We start from the raw sequence: 14,487 nt of genomic DNA, 5'->3' as shown, positions 1-14,487 counted from the left end.
GACCAATGGAATAAAATTGAGAGTCCAGAAATAAACCCACACATGTGTGGTCAACTGATTTTTGGCAAGGGTGCTAAGTCCATTGGATAGAGGAAGAAGAATCTCTTCAATAAATGGTGGTGGGAAAATTCAGTTTCCACATGCAGAAAAATGACACAGGAACCATGCCTCACACCATACACAAAAACAAATTCAAAGTGGATTAAGGACCTAAATGTGAAAACTAAAACCATAAAATTCTTAGAAGAAAAAGCAGGGTAAAGCTGTCAGGCCTAGCTTTTAACAGTGGGTTACCTAATATAATAACAAAAGCACAAACAGTAAAAGACAGAATAAATAAATGGGACCTCATAAAAACTGAAAACTTTTGTACATCAAAAGACTTTACAAAAAAACTGAAATGACAAGCTAGCAACTGGGAATATATCTTCCTTCGGAAACCATACTGTGCCTGACCCAACCCATGGTGTTTTCAGTTGACTCATGTGCATGTGAAAGCTGGAGAATAAGTAAGAAAGACCGAAGAAGAATTGACGCCTCTGAGTTATGGTGCTGGCAAAGAATGTTGAATATACCACATACTGCCAGAAGAATAAAATCTGTCTTGGAAGAAGTACAGCCAGAATGCTCCTTAGAAGCAAGGATGGTGAGACTCCATCTCACATATTTTGGACATGTTATCAGAAGGGATCAATCCCTGGAAAAGGACATTATGCTTTGTAAAGTAGAGGGTTAGCGAAAAAGAGGAAGACCCCCAATGAGATGGATTGACACAGTGGCTGCAACACCCGGCTCAGGCATAACAATGATTGTGAAAATGGTGCAGGACCAGGCAATGTTTTGTTCTGTTGTACACAGGGTCGCTATGAATCAGAACAGACTCGAAGGCACCTAACAACAAGTCCGATAAGACTCTAATAACCAAAATAAATATAAAACTTTGATAACTTAACCACAAAAAGACAACCCAATCATAAAATGGGCAAAGAACCTAAACAGACATTTCACCAAAGAGGGCATAAGAATGGCCACCAAACACATGAAAAGATGCTCAGCATCATTAGCTATTAAACCAAAACAGCCATTAGCCATCAGAGAGACACAGATTAAACCACAATGCAGTATCATCTTACTCCCACTGGGATGGCAAGGAAACCTGGGTGGCGTAGTGGTTAAGTGCTACGGATGCTAACCAAAAACATCGGCTCCCCTTGGAAACTCTATGGGGCAGTTCTACTTTGTCTTCTAGGGCTGCCGTGAGTCAGAATTGACTTGATGGCAATGGGTAGGATGGCAAAGACTGAAAAAAACAAAATAACAAATGTTGGGGAAGATGTGGAAAAACTGGAACCCTTACACATTGCTGGTGGGAATGCAAAATGGTACAACCACTGTGGAAAACGGGTGGTTTCTCAAAAAACCAAAAACAGAACTACCATATGACCCAGCAATTCCACTCCTAGGTGGATAGCCAAAACACTTGAAAGCAGACTCAAAAAGAGACTTGTATGCCAATGCTCACTGCAGCACTAATCAAAATAACCAAAAGGTGGAAACAACCTAAATGCCCATCAACAGATGAATGGATAAACAAAATGTGGTATATACATACAACAGAATACTACCCAGCCAGTAGGAGCAATCAAGTGGGTGTTTTTTTTTTTTTTTTTGGAAAGTGTTTTGGTGACCAAAAGTTTTTAATTTTTATGAGATCCCATTTGTCTTTCGCTGTTTGTGCTTTTGTTATTATATGAGATAATCCACTGTTAAAAGCTAGGCCTGACAGTGTTGCTCCTGCTTTTTCTTCTAAGGATTTTATGGCTTTAGTTTTCACATTTAGGTCCTTAATCCACTTTGAATTTGTTTTTTGTGTATGGTGTGAGGCATATATCCTGTGTCATTTTTCTGCATGTGAAAATCCATTTTCCCTAGCACCGTTTATTAAAGAGACTCTGCCCATCAAATGGACTTAGCACCCTTTTAAAACTCCCTTGACCATAAATGTGTGGGTTTATTTCTGGACTCAATTCTGTTCTGTTGGTCTGTGTGTCCATCTGTTGTTATGTCAGTATCAGCCTGTTTTGATTACTGTAGCTGTGTAAGTATGTTTTAGAAATCAGGAAATGTGAGTCCTCCTACTTTGTTCTTTCAACATTGCTTTAGGTATCGGGGCCTCTTGCCATTCCATATAAAGTTGAGGACGTGGCATAATATTTTTGAGATTCATCTGTGTTGTAGCATGTATCAGTGTTTCATTTCTTTTTATGGCTGAATAATACTCCTCTGTATGGATAAACCACATTTTATTCATTCATCAATTGGAGGATATCTAGGTTGTCTCAACCCACTGGCTGTTACGAATCATGCTGCTATGAGCCTTCTTGTACAAGGATTTGTGTGGACATATTTTTTTCATTTGTCTCAGGTATATACCTAGGAATAGAATGCTAGGTCAGGGGGTAACTCTGTGTTTAACCATTTAAGGAACTAACTAGGCTCTTTTCCAACATGGTTACACCATCTTACATTTTCACCAGCAGTGTCTGAGCATTCTGGTTTCTCCATGTTCTCATCAACACTTGTTATTATCTGTCTTTTTTACCGTGGCCATCCTAGTGGGTATGAAATTATCAGATCTTATCTAACAAGTGCAGGTAGCGTTCACACTGACTTGAAAACACTGTTGAAGGTACAGTAGACCCAGTATCCTCCCATCAAGTAGTACATCAGATCACATAAAGAAGTGCGGTCTTTTTGATATTCTGTGTTTTCTTTCTCTTCATCCATAGGTGGTGGTTACCAACACAATTCCACATGAAATCCAGAAACTCCAGTGCCCCAAAATTAAGACTGTGGATATCAGCATGATCCTTTCAGAAGCCATCCGTCGGATTCACAACGGAGAATCCATGTCCTACCTTTTCAGAAATATAGGCCTGGATGACTGAACGGCTTCTCTTTTTTTTATAACCCCCAAGGGCCAAACTGGAACCGCACAAACCAGACCATGGACTGCAATGGATTATGCTTGGCTTTGCATATTTCACAGGAGCCATTTTGTTTTCCCCCCAATACCCTTTCTTCTTGTTAATTCTAATGAAGATAGACTTAACTTTTTATGTGGGTTTGGGTGTTTGTGAGTTTTTTTGGGGCAATTTTTATAAAAGAAAAACTTTATTCTCCTCTTAAGAGCTAGTTGTTTTTGTTTAGCTATTTAAAAGATAACACTTAGCTTAAGCTCACAAACAGCCTTTTTCCAAAGTTGCTTGAGCTCAAGTGCTTAATATTAATAAAATAGAGTGGTCTACTGTATGGTACCTGCAATTGAAAAGTCAGAAAGACTGTACTGTTGAATCCAATAAATGACATTTTTAGAAATGTTTTTTATAGGCAGGTGTATGAAATAATGTGATCATATTTATTTTCTGGAACAAAAGAAGGAATAAAACTTTGTTGTGTGTGCATGTGTGCTTTCTAACTCGGTGTTTTGGCAGTTTTATAACTAAAAAATGAAAGGAAATTAACACGCTGTGGATGTAGAAATACGCATTGGCTTGCTAAGTTTTCTGCAGCTTTTGGGGGTTACAGTAGACCATTATCTCTTAGGATGTAATATTTCCTGTCTTGACTGTCTGTCAAAGACCCTGAAAGTTCATGATGCATAGTAATTTTGTTGTTTATTTATTTATTAATTTCTATTGTGCCTTAAGTGACGCGTAGTAATTTGACGTAGGAGAGGGGGGTTGAAACACCAGAAGGGAGGTCTGTAGGGCAGTAGGTCACTGAGCTGGAACATGAGCTGGACATCTGTTTCTTGGCTTGGCTTTGTTCTCTGTACCTTGTCCAGCAGTACAGCCATTCTCGAAACATCCTCTGGGAGGATTAGATGCCAGAGTGGAGTCACGAAGGCCAGGCGCTGTGACGCTTGTCAGTGTCACAGGTCTAAGTATTGCCTGTGTTTTTTCTACCTCAAAGTCTATCAGACTAAGCTTCTGTAGCACACTGGGGCCCCAGGAATTATGCCAGCATGTTCTCACCAAGAGCATGTTGTGGCAGCAGTATAAGACTTTCTCACAAAGAAAAGATTGAGTTTCTTTAAAAAAGAAAATAGTAAGCCTTTACTTTCTGCCTGTCTATGCTAGACTGGAGCAAAATGGCAGTTGATTTAAGCACAGAATGAAGATTAGCCATTGAAGAGAGAGGCGTGGGAGCCATGGCTGTGCTTCTGGAAGCTGCCTCCTAGCTGTGCCCACTGTCAGGGTGTCGGTGCTGGCAGGACTGTGGAAGTTCAGCTCCCCTCCTGGCCCTCCACATTTCACTTTTGAGGAAACGATGCAGAGAAAAGGGTGTCCCACCCCCAGGTTTTCGAAACCAGTTCATAATAGAGCCGTTTATTTTGAAAACGTCCTTGCTCTCTTTGAGAACCTGTTTCTGGAAATAGGAACTTTAGACCGTCACAAATGTGCTTAGTAAATATGACACCAACAGCTCCTTTTGGCGGGGCTTTTGTCAGTAGCAGCTTGTCATCCTTCACCCATTGCCACATGAAAAGAAGGGCTTTGGAAACAAGGCCTCCCTTCCAGCCTGTGTCCTTGGGACCCTCAATAGTCCTGTGAAATAAGCTGGAGAAGCATCAGCAGCTACTCTCATTTGTGACTCTTGGCAGCATTTGTCTTTCTTCCTTTCTGCACCTTCTGACACTATGAGCATTTTCTGATACAGTTGACAGTTGATGAAGTCACCCTGGAGGTTCCTTTCAAGATGAGTGACAAGTATTTGCTGAACCATCTCAGAGGCCCCGTGGATGGGCTGCAGGGCAGCTGCCCTCCCTGAGGTTGCTGAATGAAAATGTTGCAGAACTGGCCAGGGGAAGATGGGCTTTGCTGTAGAATCTGTTTCTGAGAAAACATTATTTTGAGCCCACATAGTAGGAAGTTTCCTCAGAGTGGCTGTTGTCCTCCATGGGCTTTCTTGATACGTTGTCCTTAATGAAGAAAAAAACAGAAGATGAAAAAAGACGTGTAACAGGAGTGTCTTCCTCTGGAAAACGAGCTTGTGGTGAAGCCAGGACCCTTCTAATTCACAAGTATTGAATGTACAGTACTGTCCCTGGAAGGGCCCAGAACCTCAGTGGGGAAATACCTAGGCACCCTGCAGGGACGGAGAAAGAGCAGCTGTTCTGGATGGGGACCAGGAAAGAAAACAGGTGAGCCTGACCTTGAAGAAAAAGTGATTCTGATAGAGCAGGCCAAGGTTTCCAAGCAGAAGGACTCATAGGTGATAGTGCTGAGTGGAGCAGGAGAACGAAGGTGAGGGGGCAGGAGATGGAGGTAGGCCCAAGGGAAGAGGCCATGGAAGGTAAGTGTAGCAGGTTGGGTTCTTTGCTACGGTGTGGGGCTGTAGACTCTGTGGTCCGCAGGAGTATACAGTGGAAAGAAGTCTATCACCCAAGCCCCTCAGTTGCCCAGATTCCCTTCTAAAGGTGGCCCCTGATTCCAGCTTTTTGTGTGTCGCTGGCTTTTCCCCAGTCAGAGAAGCCCTGTTTGCCCTCTAAACTCCTGTCTCCACCTCTTGGCTGGAGATGTGTGGATTTGAACCTAGAAATTCTGTACTAGAAAAAAGCCTGATAGTTTTCAGTTTTGATTGTGATGTCATCCCAGACACATGTGGTTAAAACAGTGCTCTCAGGGCACCAAGAACACAGATCGGTGCTCCCACTGGGCGTGAGTGAATGGGGGGTTGAACACAGGAACACTCTTCGTTAATTTGCTTATTGTTACTCATCGTTCCTTCACAGCCTCTGAGGCCCCGCTACCCACCACGGCTCCTCAAACTAGGATTCAGAACAAAGCTTCATGCTTCCCAGCCCAGTGCTCTTTCCTGCCATTCCAAGCATATCCTGACTAAATGCTTCCCAACCCCATGACATGGGGTATATCGTGGATTGAATTGTGTCCTCCACAAATATATGTCAGTTTGGCTAGGTCATGATTCTCTTGTACGACAGTTTCCCATTTTCTGATGTGATTTCCCTATGTGTTGTAAATCCTATGACTATGAGGTAATAAGTTGGATTAGTGGCAGTTATATTGATGAGGTCTACAAGATTAGGTATGTCTTAAGCCAATCTCTTTTGAGATAGAAAAGAGAGAAGCGAGCAGAAGGACATGGGGACCTCATACCACCAAGAAAGCAGTGCTGGGAGCAGAGCTTGTCTTTTGTACCAAAGATTCCTGTGCTGAGATGCTCCCAGACCAAGGGAAGACACGCATTGCAAGGACCTTCCTCCAGAACTGACAGAGAAAGCCTTCCCCTGGAGCCAGCACCCTGAATTTGGACTTCTAGCCTACTGGATTGTGAGAGAATCAACCTGTCTTTGTTAAAGCCGTTCACTTATATTTCTGTTATAGCAGCACTAGATGACTAAGACAGGGTGTCTGGTGGTGCTGAGAGAGCACCTAGGGATTTCTTGAAGGACTTTGGCTTGGCTGCTTTGTGAGTCTTGATCTGAATCCAAAGATTGTTGAGTGGCAAACCTGCCTGCCAGGTTTTGGGTGGTGGGACGTGTGTCCAAGAATTTCAGGTTGGCCAACTGCTGTGGAAACAACTAGTAATGAAGGCTACAACTGATGAAGCTCCTACTGCACACAGGCTCTGTCCCGACCTTTGACCTCACTGCCCTGGGTTCTTGCAGTGACCCTGTCTCATGTGTCAGGCAACTGGCCCAGAGAGGCCAAGTGCTTTCCCACTGGCCAGTGTCAGGCTTTGAACCTGTGTCTGTATAATCCTAGAGCTAACCTTTCTTTTGATACCATGTGTCAACCAAACACCTTGTGATGGCCATGTCCTTCTGCACATGTATGGAAGTAATCATCCTTATGAAGCAGAAGTTAACAATTTTTCAAGCTTGATATTAGGGTTTGATCAAAGCAGAAACTTTCATTGTTGACATTGAACGTTTAGTACTTTGAGTGTTGCTGAATTAGAATTGTGCAGGGTTCAAATACCCTCTCCCATTTAAAGTCTTCCTTGTCTGTGAGTATGGTTTTCCTTAGGAAACTCTTGAAAGTAAGTTACCTTTTATCCAAAAAGAATAGGCTTCTGAGTTTTAAAAGGCCTTAGAGACCTTAGCGTTTGAAGATCCCTCAGTGGCTGGGGCATGCTGGGCCTCCTACAGAGACGTGTTGAAGAGCAGACTCTATACTGGTTGTGGCTGGGGTGTGAACAGTTATCTGCAGTGCAGTGGCTCAGCACATGAACCCAGCCAGGCACAGGGGACACACGGAGGAGATAGGAGCCAAGGAAGACTTCACAAAGGTAATGACATCTCAGCAGGGTCTTGAAGGATGAGTAAAAGTTTATCTGACAAAGCAGTAGAAGGGCGTTGAGGTTTGGGGTATAACAGTCTGGTTCGTGTGACCAGAGAATAAAGTTAGAACTAGGGAGCAGCAGTAGATGGAGCAGGAGAGGGAAGCAGGGGCCATGTCATGGAGGGCCTGAATGCCAGACCTAAGAGCTTGATGTTATGAGTGGTAGGATCCATCAGAAGGTCATTTTTAAGCTACTGTGTCAAGTCAAGGATTAAATTTTAGATTATTCTGATAGATTAAATAAAGTGAGACTGGAGGCAGGGTGTCTAGTGCTGCTGTAGAAGAAATACAGTTAGGAGGCTTTAACAGAAATTTACTTTCTCATGGTTTAGGAGGCTAGAAGTCTGAATTCAGGGTGCCAGCTCTAGAGGAAAGCCCTCTGTCCTTTCTGGAGGAAAATCCTTCTCTCTTTCAGCTTCTCTTCCTTGGATTCTTGGTGATCTCCACATAACATTAGTCTTTCCATATTTGTGCTTCCTTGCTTCTGTGCCTAATCTGAGCAAGTTATTAATTTCTCTCTGCCTCTGTTTCTTCATCAGAGTTGGAGGGTTGAAGGCGGGCAGTGCCTGGGCACATAGTGTTGACCATGATGATGAAGATGATATTATTGCCCTGGGGACTGACTCCCAGGTTCCTGGCTGGGAGTGGCTGCTGGCACTGTCCACTGAGCTTTGGGGAAGAATAGATTTGGTTGCAAGGATGGTGAGGGTTGGGTTATCGAGTGTGAGGTGCTTGAGTGGAGCTGTTTTGAGGCAACTGGACATGAGCATCTAGGGCTCAGCCACCAAGTTAGTAATTTACTTCAGACTCAGTTTCGTACTCTGGTCTGCAGGGAAACTCATAATGAATGGCTTGTATGAGGATTAATTGAATTCGCATAAACACAAGTGCCCAGCACGGGATGAACATTTAGAAACTGTTGATTGTCTGGGACTAAACTAGTTAAAGAAGTTTTGGTTCTGTCATGGATTGAATTGTGTCCCCCCAAAATATCTGTCAAATTAGCTGGGCCATGAGTCCCAGTATTGTGTGCCTGTCCACCGTTTTATGTGATTTCCCTATGTAAGTCTTATCACTATGATGTAATGAGATGGATTAGAGGCAGTTATATTGATGAAAACTATAAGATTGGATAGTGTCTTCAGCCAGTCTCTTTTGAGATACGAAAGAGAAGTGAGCAGAGAGACGGGGGGTGGGGGGGTCTCATACCACCAAGAAAAGAGTGCTGGGAGCAGAGCACGTCCTTTGGAGTTAGGGTCCTTGTACGGAGAAGCTCCTATTCTGGGGAAAGATTGATAAGAAGGCAGAGAAAGCCTTCCCCTGGAGCTGATGCCCTGAATGTGGACTTTCAGCCTACTTTACTGTGAAGAAGTAAATTTCTGTTTGTTAAAACCACCCACTTGTATTTCTGTTACAGCAGCACTAGATAACTAAGACAGGTTCTTACCTACTGTCCTTCGCAAAGATCTCAACAAAACTCTCTTCAGAGCCTATCTACTCAGTGATTTGAAACAGCCGGAAATGGTAGCCAAGGTGAGAGCAAAGGCAGGTTCATAAGGAGCACCTTCTGTGGGCTGACGTGCTGGTCTGAACTGAGGCCTGAGGTGTTAAAAAAAAAAAAAAAAAAACTCAAACCATTCAGAAGTGTTTATACTCTCTTTTAAAAAAGTGAGGATGCTGTCTTACCCTCACCCTTCACTCCCTCTTATTAGCAGTTTCATGTGTAAACTTGCAAAACATTTCAGTTATTTAGACATAAATTTTTGTATAAATAAGGGGCAAGTATGCATATTGTTTTGTAGCTTTCATTTTTCACTTAAAAATGTGTCACCTTTAGTGACATCGCTGAGTTTTAGAGTAGGGAAATCCAAAACTTCGCCGCTCCACTAAAGCAATGATTAAGCTGGCACAAAATTGTCAGAATCTTTTCAGAATTCTGGAATCTAGTTAAAAACTGATGACACCAGAGGAATGCTTAATGAAGAGAGAAACTGCTACATTCTTTTTTTTTTTCTTGTGCTAAGTGTTAAGTGAAAGTTTACAATTCAAGTCAGTTTCTCATACAAAAACTTATACACACATTGTTATGGGACCCAAGTTGTTCTCCCCATAATGTGACAGCACACTCCTTCTCTCCACCCTGTATTTCCTGTGTCCATTCAACCAGCTCCTGTCCCCTTCTGCCTTCTCATCTCATCTCCAAACAGGAGCTGCCCACATAGTCTCATATGTCTACTTGAGCTAAGAAGCACACTCCTCACCAGTATCATTTTATGTCTTATTAAAAAAAAAAACCCAGTGCCGTCAAGTTGATTCCGACTCACAGCGACCCTATAGGGCAGACTAGAACTGCCCCGTAGAGTTTCCAAGGAGAGCCTGGCAGATTTGAACTGCCAGCCCTTTGGTTAGCAGCTGTAGCACTTAACCACTACGCCACCAGGGTTTCCTTTTATGTCTTATAGTCTTTGAAGAGTTGGCTTCGGGAATGGTTTTAATTTTGGGCTAACAGAGAGTCCAGGGGCTATGACCTTTGGGGTCCCTCCAGCCTCAGTCAGACCATTAAGTCTGGTCTTTTTACTAGAATTTGAGTTCTGCATCCCACTTTTCTCCTGCTCCATCAGGGATTCTCTGCTGTGTTCCCTGATAGGGCAGTAATCGGTGGTAGCCAGGCACCATCTAGTTCTTCCGGTCTTAGGCTGATGGAGTCTCTGGTTTATGTGACCCCTTCTGTCTCTTGAGCTCATATTTTCCTTGCATTTTTTGTGTTCTTCATTCTCCTTTGCTTCAGGTGGGTTGAGATCCATTGATGCATCTTAGATGGTCACTTGCTAGCTTTAAAGACCCCAGATGCCACCCACCAAAGTGGGAGGCAGAGCTTTTTCTTAATACGCTTTGTTATGCCAATTGACCTGGGTGTCCCCAGACCCCTGTCCCTATTATTCCATCCCTTGAAGTGTTTGGTTGTATTCAGGAAACTTCTTAGCTTTTGGTTTAGTCCAGTTGTGCTGACTTCCCCTGTATTGCGTGTTGACCTTCCCTTCACCTAAAATAATTCTTGTCAACTATTAGTGAATACCCCTCTCCCTCCCTCGCCACCCTCATAACCATTGAAGAGTGTTTTGTTCTGTTTAAACCTTTTAAGTTCTTATAATAGTGGTCTCATACAATATTTGTCATTTTGTGACTGACTAATTTAACTCAGCGTAATTCCTTCCAGATTCATCCATGTTATGAGATGTTTCATGAATTCATCATTGTTCTTTATTGTTGTGAAGTATTACATTGTGTGAATATACCATAATTTGACTATCTGTTCATCCATTGATGGGCACCTTGGTTGTTTCCATCTTTTTGCTATTGTAAACAGTGCTGCAGTGAACATAGGTGTGCATGTATCTATTTGTGTGAGGGCTCTTATTTCTCTGATATATTCCAAGGAATGAGATTGCTGGATTGTATGGTAGTTCTGTTTCTAGCTTTTTAAGGAAGCAACAAATCGATTTCCAAAGTGCTTTTACATTTTACATTCCCATCAGCAGTGTATAAGTGTTCCAGTCTTTCCACAGCCTCTCCAACATTTATTATTTTGTGTTTTTTGGGTTAATGCTAGGCTTATTGAGATGAGATGGTATCTCATTGTAGTTTTGATTTGCATTTCTCTTATGGCTAATGATTGTGAGCATTTCCTCATGTATCTGTTAGCCACCCAGATGTCTTCTTTGGTGAAGTGTCTGTTCATATCCTTTGCCCATTTTTTAAATTTGGTTGTCTTTTTGTTGTTGAGGTTTTAACTGCTAGATTTCAATAAGAGCATTGTGGCATTTTACTTACCTGCCACCACCCACCGTTCCTCAGCATGACAGTGGACATGGGAACATTGTCTTCTTGTTCCTGAGTGCCAAAGAGAGTGATATGAACCTTGTTCTCAAAGAACAAGTAGTTATGTGTTTTGACCTGTCCGTTGGCTCAGGGGCTTGCCTTTGTTTTCCTCAGCTCAGAACTTTCTTGCTGCTGGAGAAGCCTCCTGAATGGTGTTTCTCAAAAGTATTTAAAGGAAATTATACTAGCTACAGCCACCTGAGACCAGGGCTAGCATATAGGAAAGGCAGTAGACAGACTGAAAAGCCTGAGAAGGAAGAAGCTGGGGAAGGAGATATATGGGGGTAAAGCTTTGAAAAGCTTCCCCCATATACCAGGGAATTTAGAAGGCCACATGCATGCCCAGGACTGAACACATGCTTAGAAGACCTACAAAGACCCTAACAGTTCACCACTGGCTAACCCACAGGCTCCATGCAAGCAGGAAGTGAAAGCAAGGCAGAGTTGTAATGAGATGAGCTAAACATTGAAGGACTGCCCCAACACAGCTGATCTTCAAAAACAAAGAGTATTTCTTTTTGGCCGTAGGTGTTTAAGGATATCTCTGTCAAGTCACTAGTTGACCACTAGACCATGAAAAAGAATACAATAATTACAAAAATAGTTTAGAAGTCAATGAACAAAACTCCACAGCAAGCAGCAAGAACAAACCCTAGGAAGGGAGGAGATCTGAGTTCCAGGGTTATCACATTACAATATTCCAAATGTCTATTTTTCAGCAAAAATTACAAGACAGGCAAAGATACAAGAAATGCTGGCTCATTGGCAGGAAAAAAGAAAGAAATCTGAGCCTAGGAAGCCCATACATTGAATTTACTAGATGAAGACTTTAAATCGTCTGTTGTAAATATGCACAAAGAGCTAATGGGGAAGATGAGAACAGTGTATCACCAATTAGAGAATATCAATAAAGAGGGAAAAAATTATATAAAGGAAACAATAGAAATTCTGGAACTAAAGAAGTACAATAATTATAATCACTGGGAGGGTCAAAAGCAGATTTGAGCAGACAAGAGAAAGATCAATGAACTTGGAGCTATGCCAATTACATCTGAGGAGCAGAAAGAAAAAGTAATGAAGAAAAATGAACAGAGCCCAGACAACCTGTGGGACAACATCAAGTGTAACAACATATGCATAATAGGAGTCTCAGAAGGCAAGGAGAGAAAGAAAGGGGCAGAAAGAATAGATGAAATAATGGCTGAAAACTTCATGGATTTGATGAAAGACATAAATTTTACACATCCAAAAACTCAATGAACTCCAAGTAGGATAAACTCGAAAAGACCCACACCAAGACACATTATGATCAAACAGTCAAAAGACAAAGAGAATCTTAGATGAAGCAAGAAATAAGTGACTAACAACATACAAGGCATCCTCAATAAGCTTAACAGCCAATTTCTTATCAGAGATCATGGAAGTCAAAAGACAGATGACATATTTAAAGTTCTGAAAGAAAAAAAAAAGCTGTAAAGTAAAAATTCTATATCTAGCAAAATTGTCTCCAAATTGAAGAAGCAACTAAGACATTCCCGGATAGACAAAACCTGAGGGAGTTCCTCATTAGTACCACACATGCCTACAAAAATACTAAAGGATCAAAGAAAAATCTAGGGTCAGATGGCTTTGCAGGTGAATCCTACCAAACATTTCAGGAAGGATTAATACCAATCCTCTCAATCTCTTCTGAAAAATAGAAAAGAGGGAGCACTTCCTAACTCATTCTATGAAACCAGTATACTTTCATACCAAAGCCAAAGACCCTACAAGAAAAGAAAACTACAAATGAAATATCCCTTATGAAGACAGATGAAAAATCCTCAACAAAACACTAGCAAACCAAACCTAAAAGCATATTAAAAGGATTATACATCATGACCAAATGGGACTTATTCCATATCACATTAAGGAAAAAAAAAAAAAAAGTCATCTCAATTGATAACAGAAGTATTTGACACTTATTTGACAAAATACAGCACACTTTCATGATAAAAACATTTAGCAAACTAGGAGTAGAAGGGAAATTCTGCAACATGAAAAAGGGCATTTATGAAAAACCTACAGCTAACATCATACTCAATAGTGAAAGACTGAAAGCTTTCCCCCTAAGATCAGAAATGATACAAGAACACCCACTTTGCTGCTGCTATTCAGCATTGTACCTGAAGTTCTAGCCAGAGCAATTAGGCAAGGAAAGTAAATAAAGGGCATAGAAATTGGAAAGGAAGAAGTGAAACTATATTCGCAGATGGTGTGATCCTATACGTAGAAAATCCCAATAAAATTACTAGAGCTAATAAATAGATTCAGCAAAATTGCAGAATACAAGACTGATGCACAAAAATTAGTTGTGTTTCTATACACGAGCAATGAACAATACAAAAATAAATTAAGAAAATAATTCTATTTACAATAGTATCCAAAAGAATAAAATACCTAATAATAAATTTAACCAGGAAGGTAAAAAATGTGTGCACTGAAAACTATAAAACATTGCTGAAAGAAATTAAAGAAGACCTAAATAAATGGAAAGACATTTCATACTTTGGACTGGAAGACTTAACATTCTTAAGGTGTCAGTACTACCTAAAACAATCTATAGATTCAACACAACCCCTATCAAAATTCCAACAGCCTTCTTTGCAGAAATGGAAATGTAAATTCTCAAATTTATATGGAATTTCAGGGGACCCTGAATAGCCAAAACAATCTTGTAAAAAAAAATGACAAAGAAGGACTAAGACTTTTTGATTTCAATAATCAAAACAATCTGGTACTGGTATAATGATAGACATATAGATCATTGGAATAGATTGGAGAATTCAGAAATAAACCATGTATTTATGGTCAATTTAGGGGTGGAGAAGCCCTGGTGGAGCAGATGTTAAGCACTTGGTTGCTAACTGAAAGGTCGGCGATTCAAACCTACCAGCTGCTCCATGAAAGAAAGATGTTGCAGTCTGCTCCTGTAAAGATTACAGCTTTGGAAACCATATGGGGAAGTTCTACCCTGTCCTATAGGGTTGCTATGAGTCGGAATTGATGACAATGGCCTTGGATTTTTGGTTTCTGGGTGGCACAAAAGTTAGCAGTCTGAACCCACTGTCTTAGTCTGGGTTCTCTAGAGGAGCAAAACCAGTGAAGCATATATATGAATATATAGAGAGATTTACTTCAAGAGAATGGCTCATGCAACTGTGAGGAAATGGCTCATGGAATTGTGGGGGCTGACAAG

The 14,487-nt window shown here is 41.3% G+C and overlaps 1 protein-coding gene across 7 annotated transcripts in view; it reads left to right on the top strand.

Moving 5' to 3' along the window:
* Positions 1-13,138, top strand: part of PRPSAP2 (phosphoribosyl pyrophosphate synthetase associated protein 2) — a 70,575-nt gene extending 57,437 nt beyond the window's left edge. For all 7 annotated transcript variants that reach the window (XM_064279371.1, XM_064279372.1, XM_064279370.1 and 4 more), the window contains one exon: positions 2,790-13,138. In XM_064279371.1, the coding sequence (XP_064135441.1) occupies positions 2,790-2,948 (159 nt within the window). In that variant the 3' untranslated portion in view covers positions 2,949-13,138. The remainder of the gene's footprint in view (positions 1-2,789) is intronic.
* The last annotated feature ends 1,349 nt before the right edge of the window (positions 13,139-14,487 follow it).

This window comes from Loxodonta africana, chromosome 2 (assembly GCF_030014295.1).
Source record: "Loxodonta africana isolate mLoxAfr1 chromosome 2, mLoxAfr1.hap2, whole genome shotgun sequence".
NCBI lineage: Eukaryota > Metazoa > Chordata > Mammalia > Proboscidea > Elephantidae > Loxodonta > Loxodonta africana.
The sequence above is the reverse complement of the archived record's forward strand: the minus strand, read 5'-3'. Positions and strand labels throughout refer to the sequence as shown.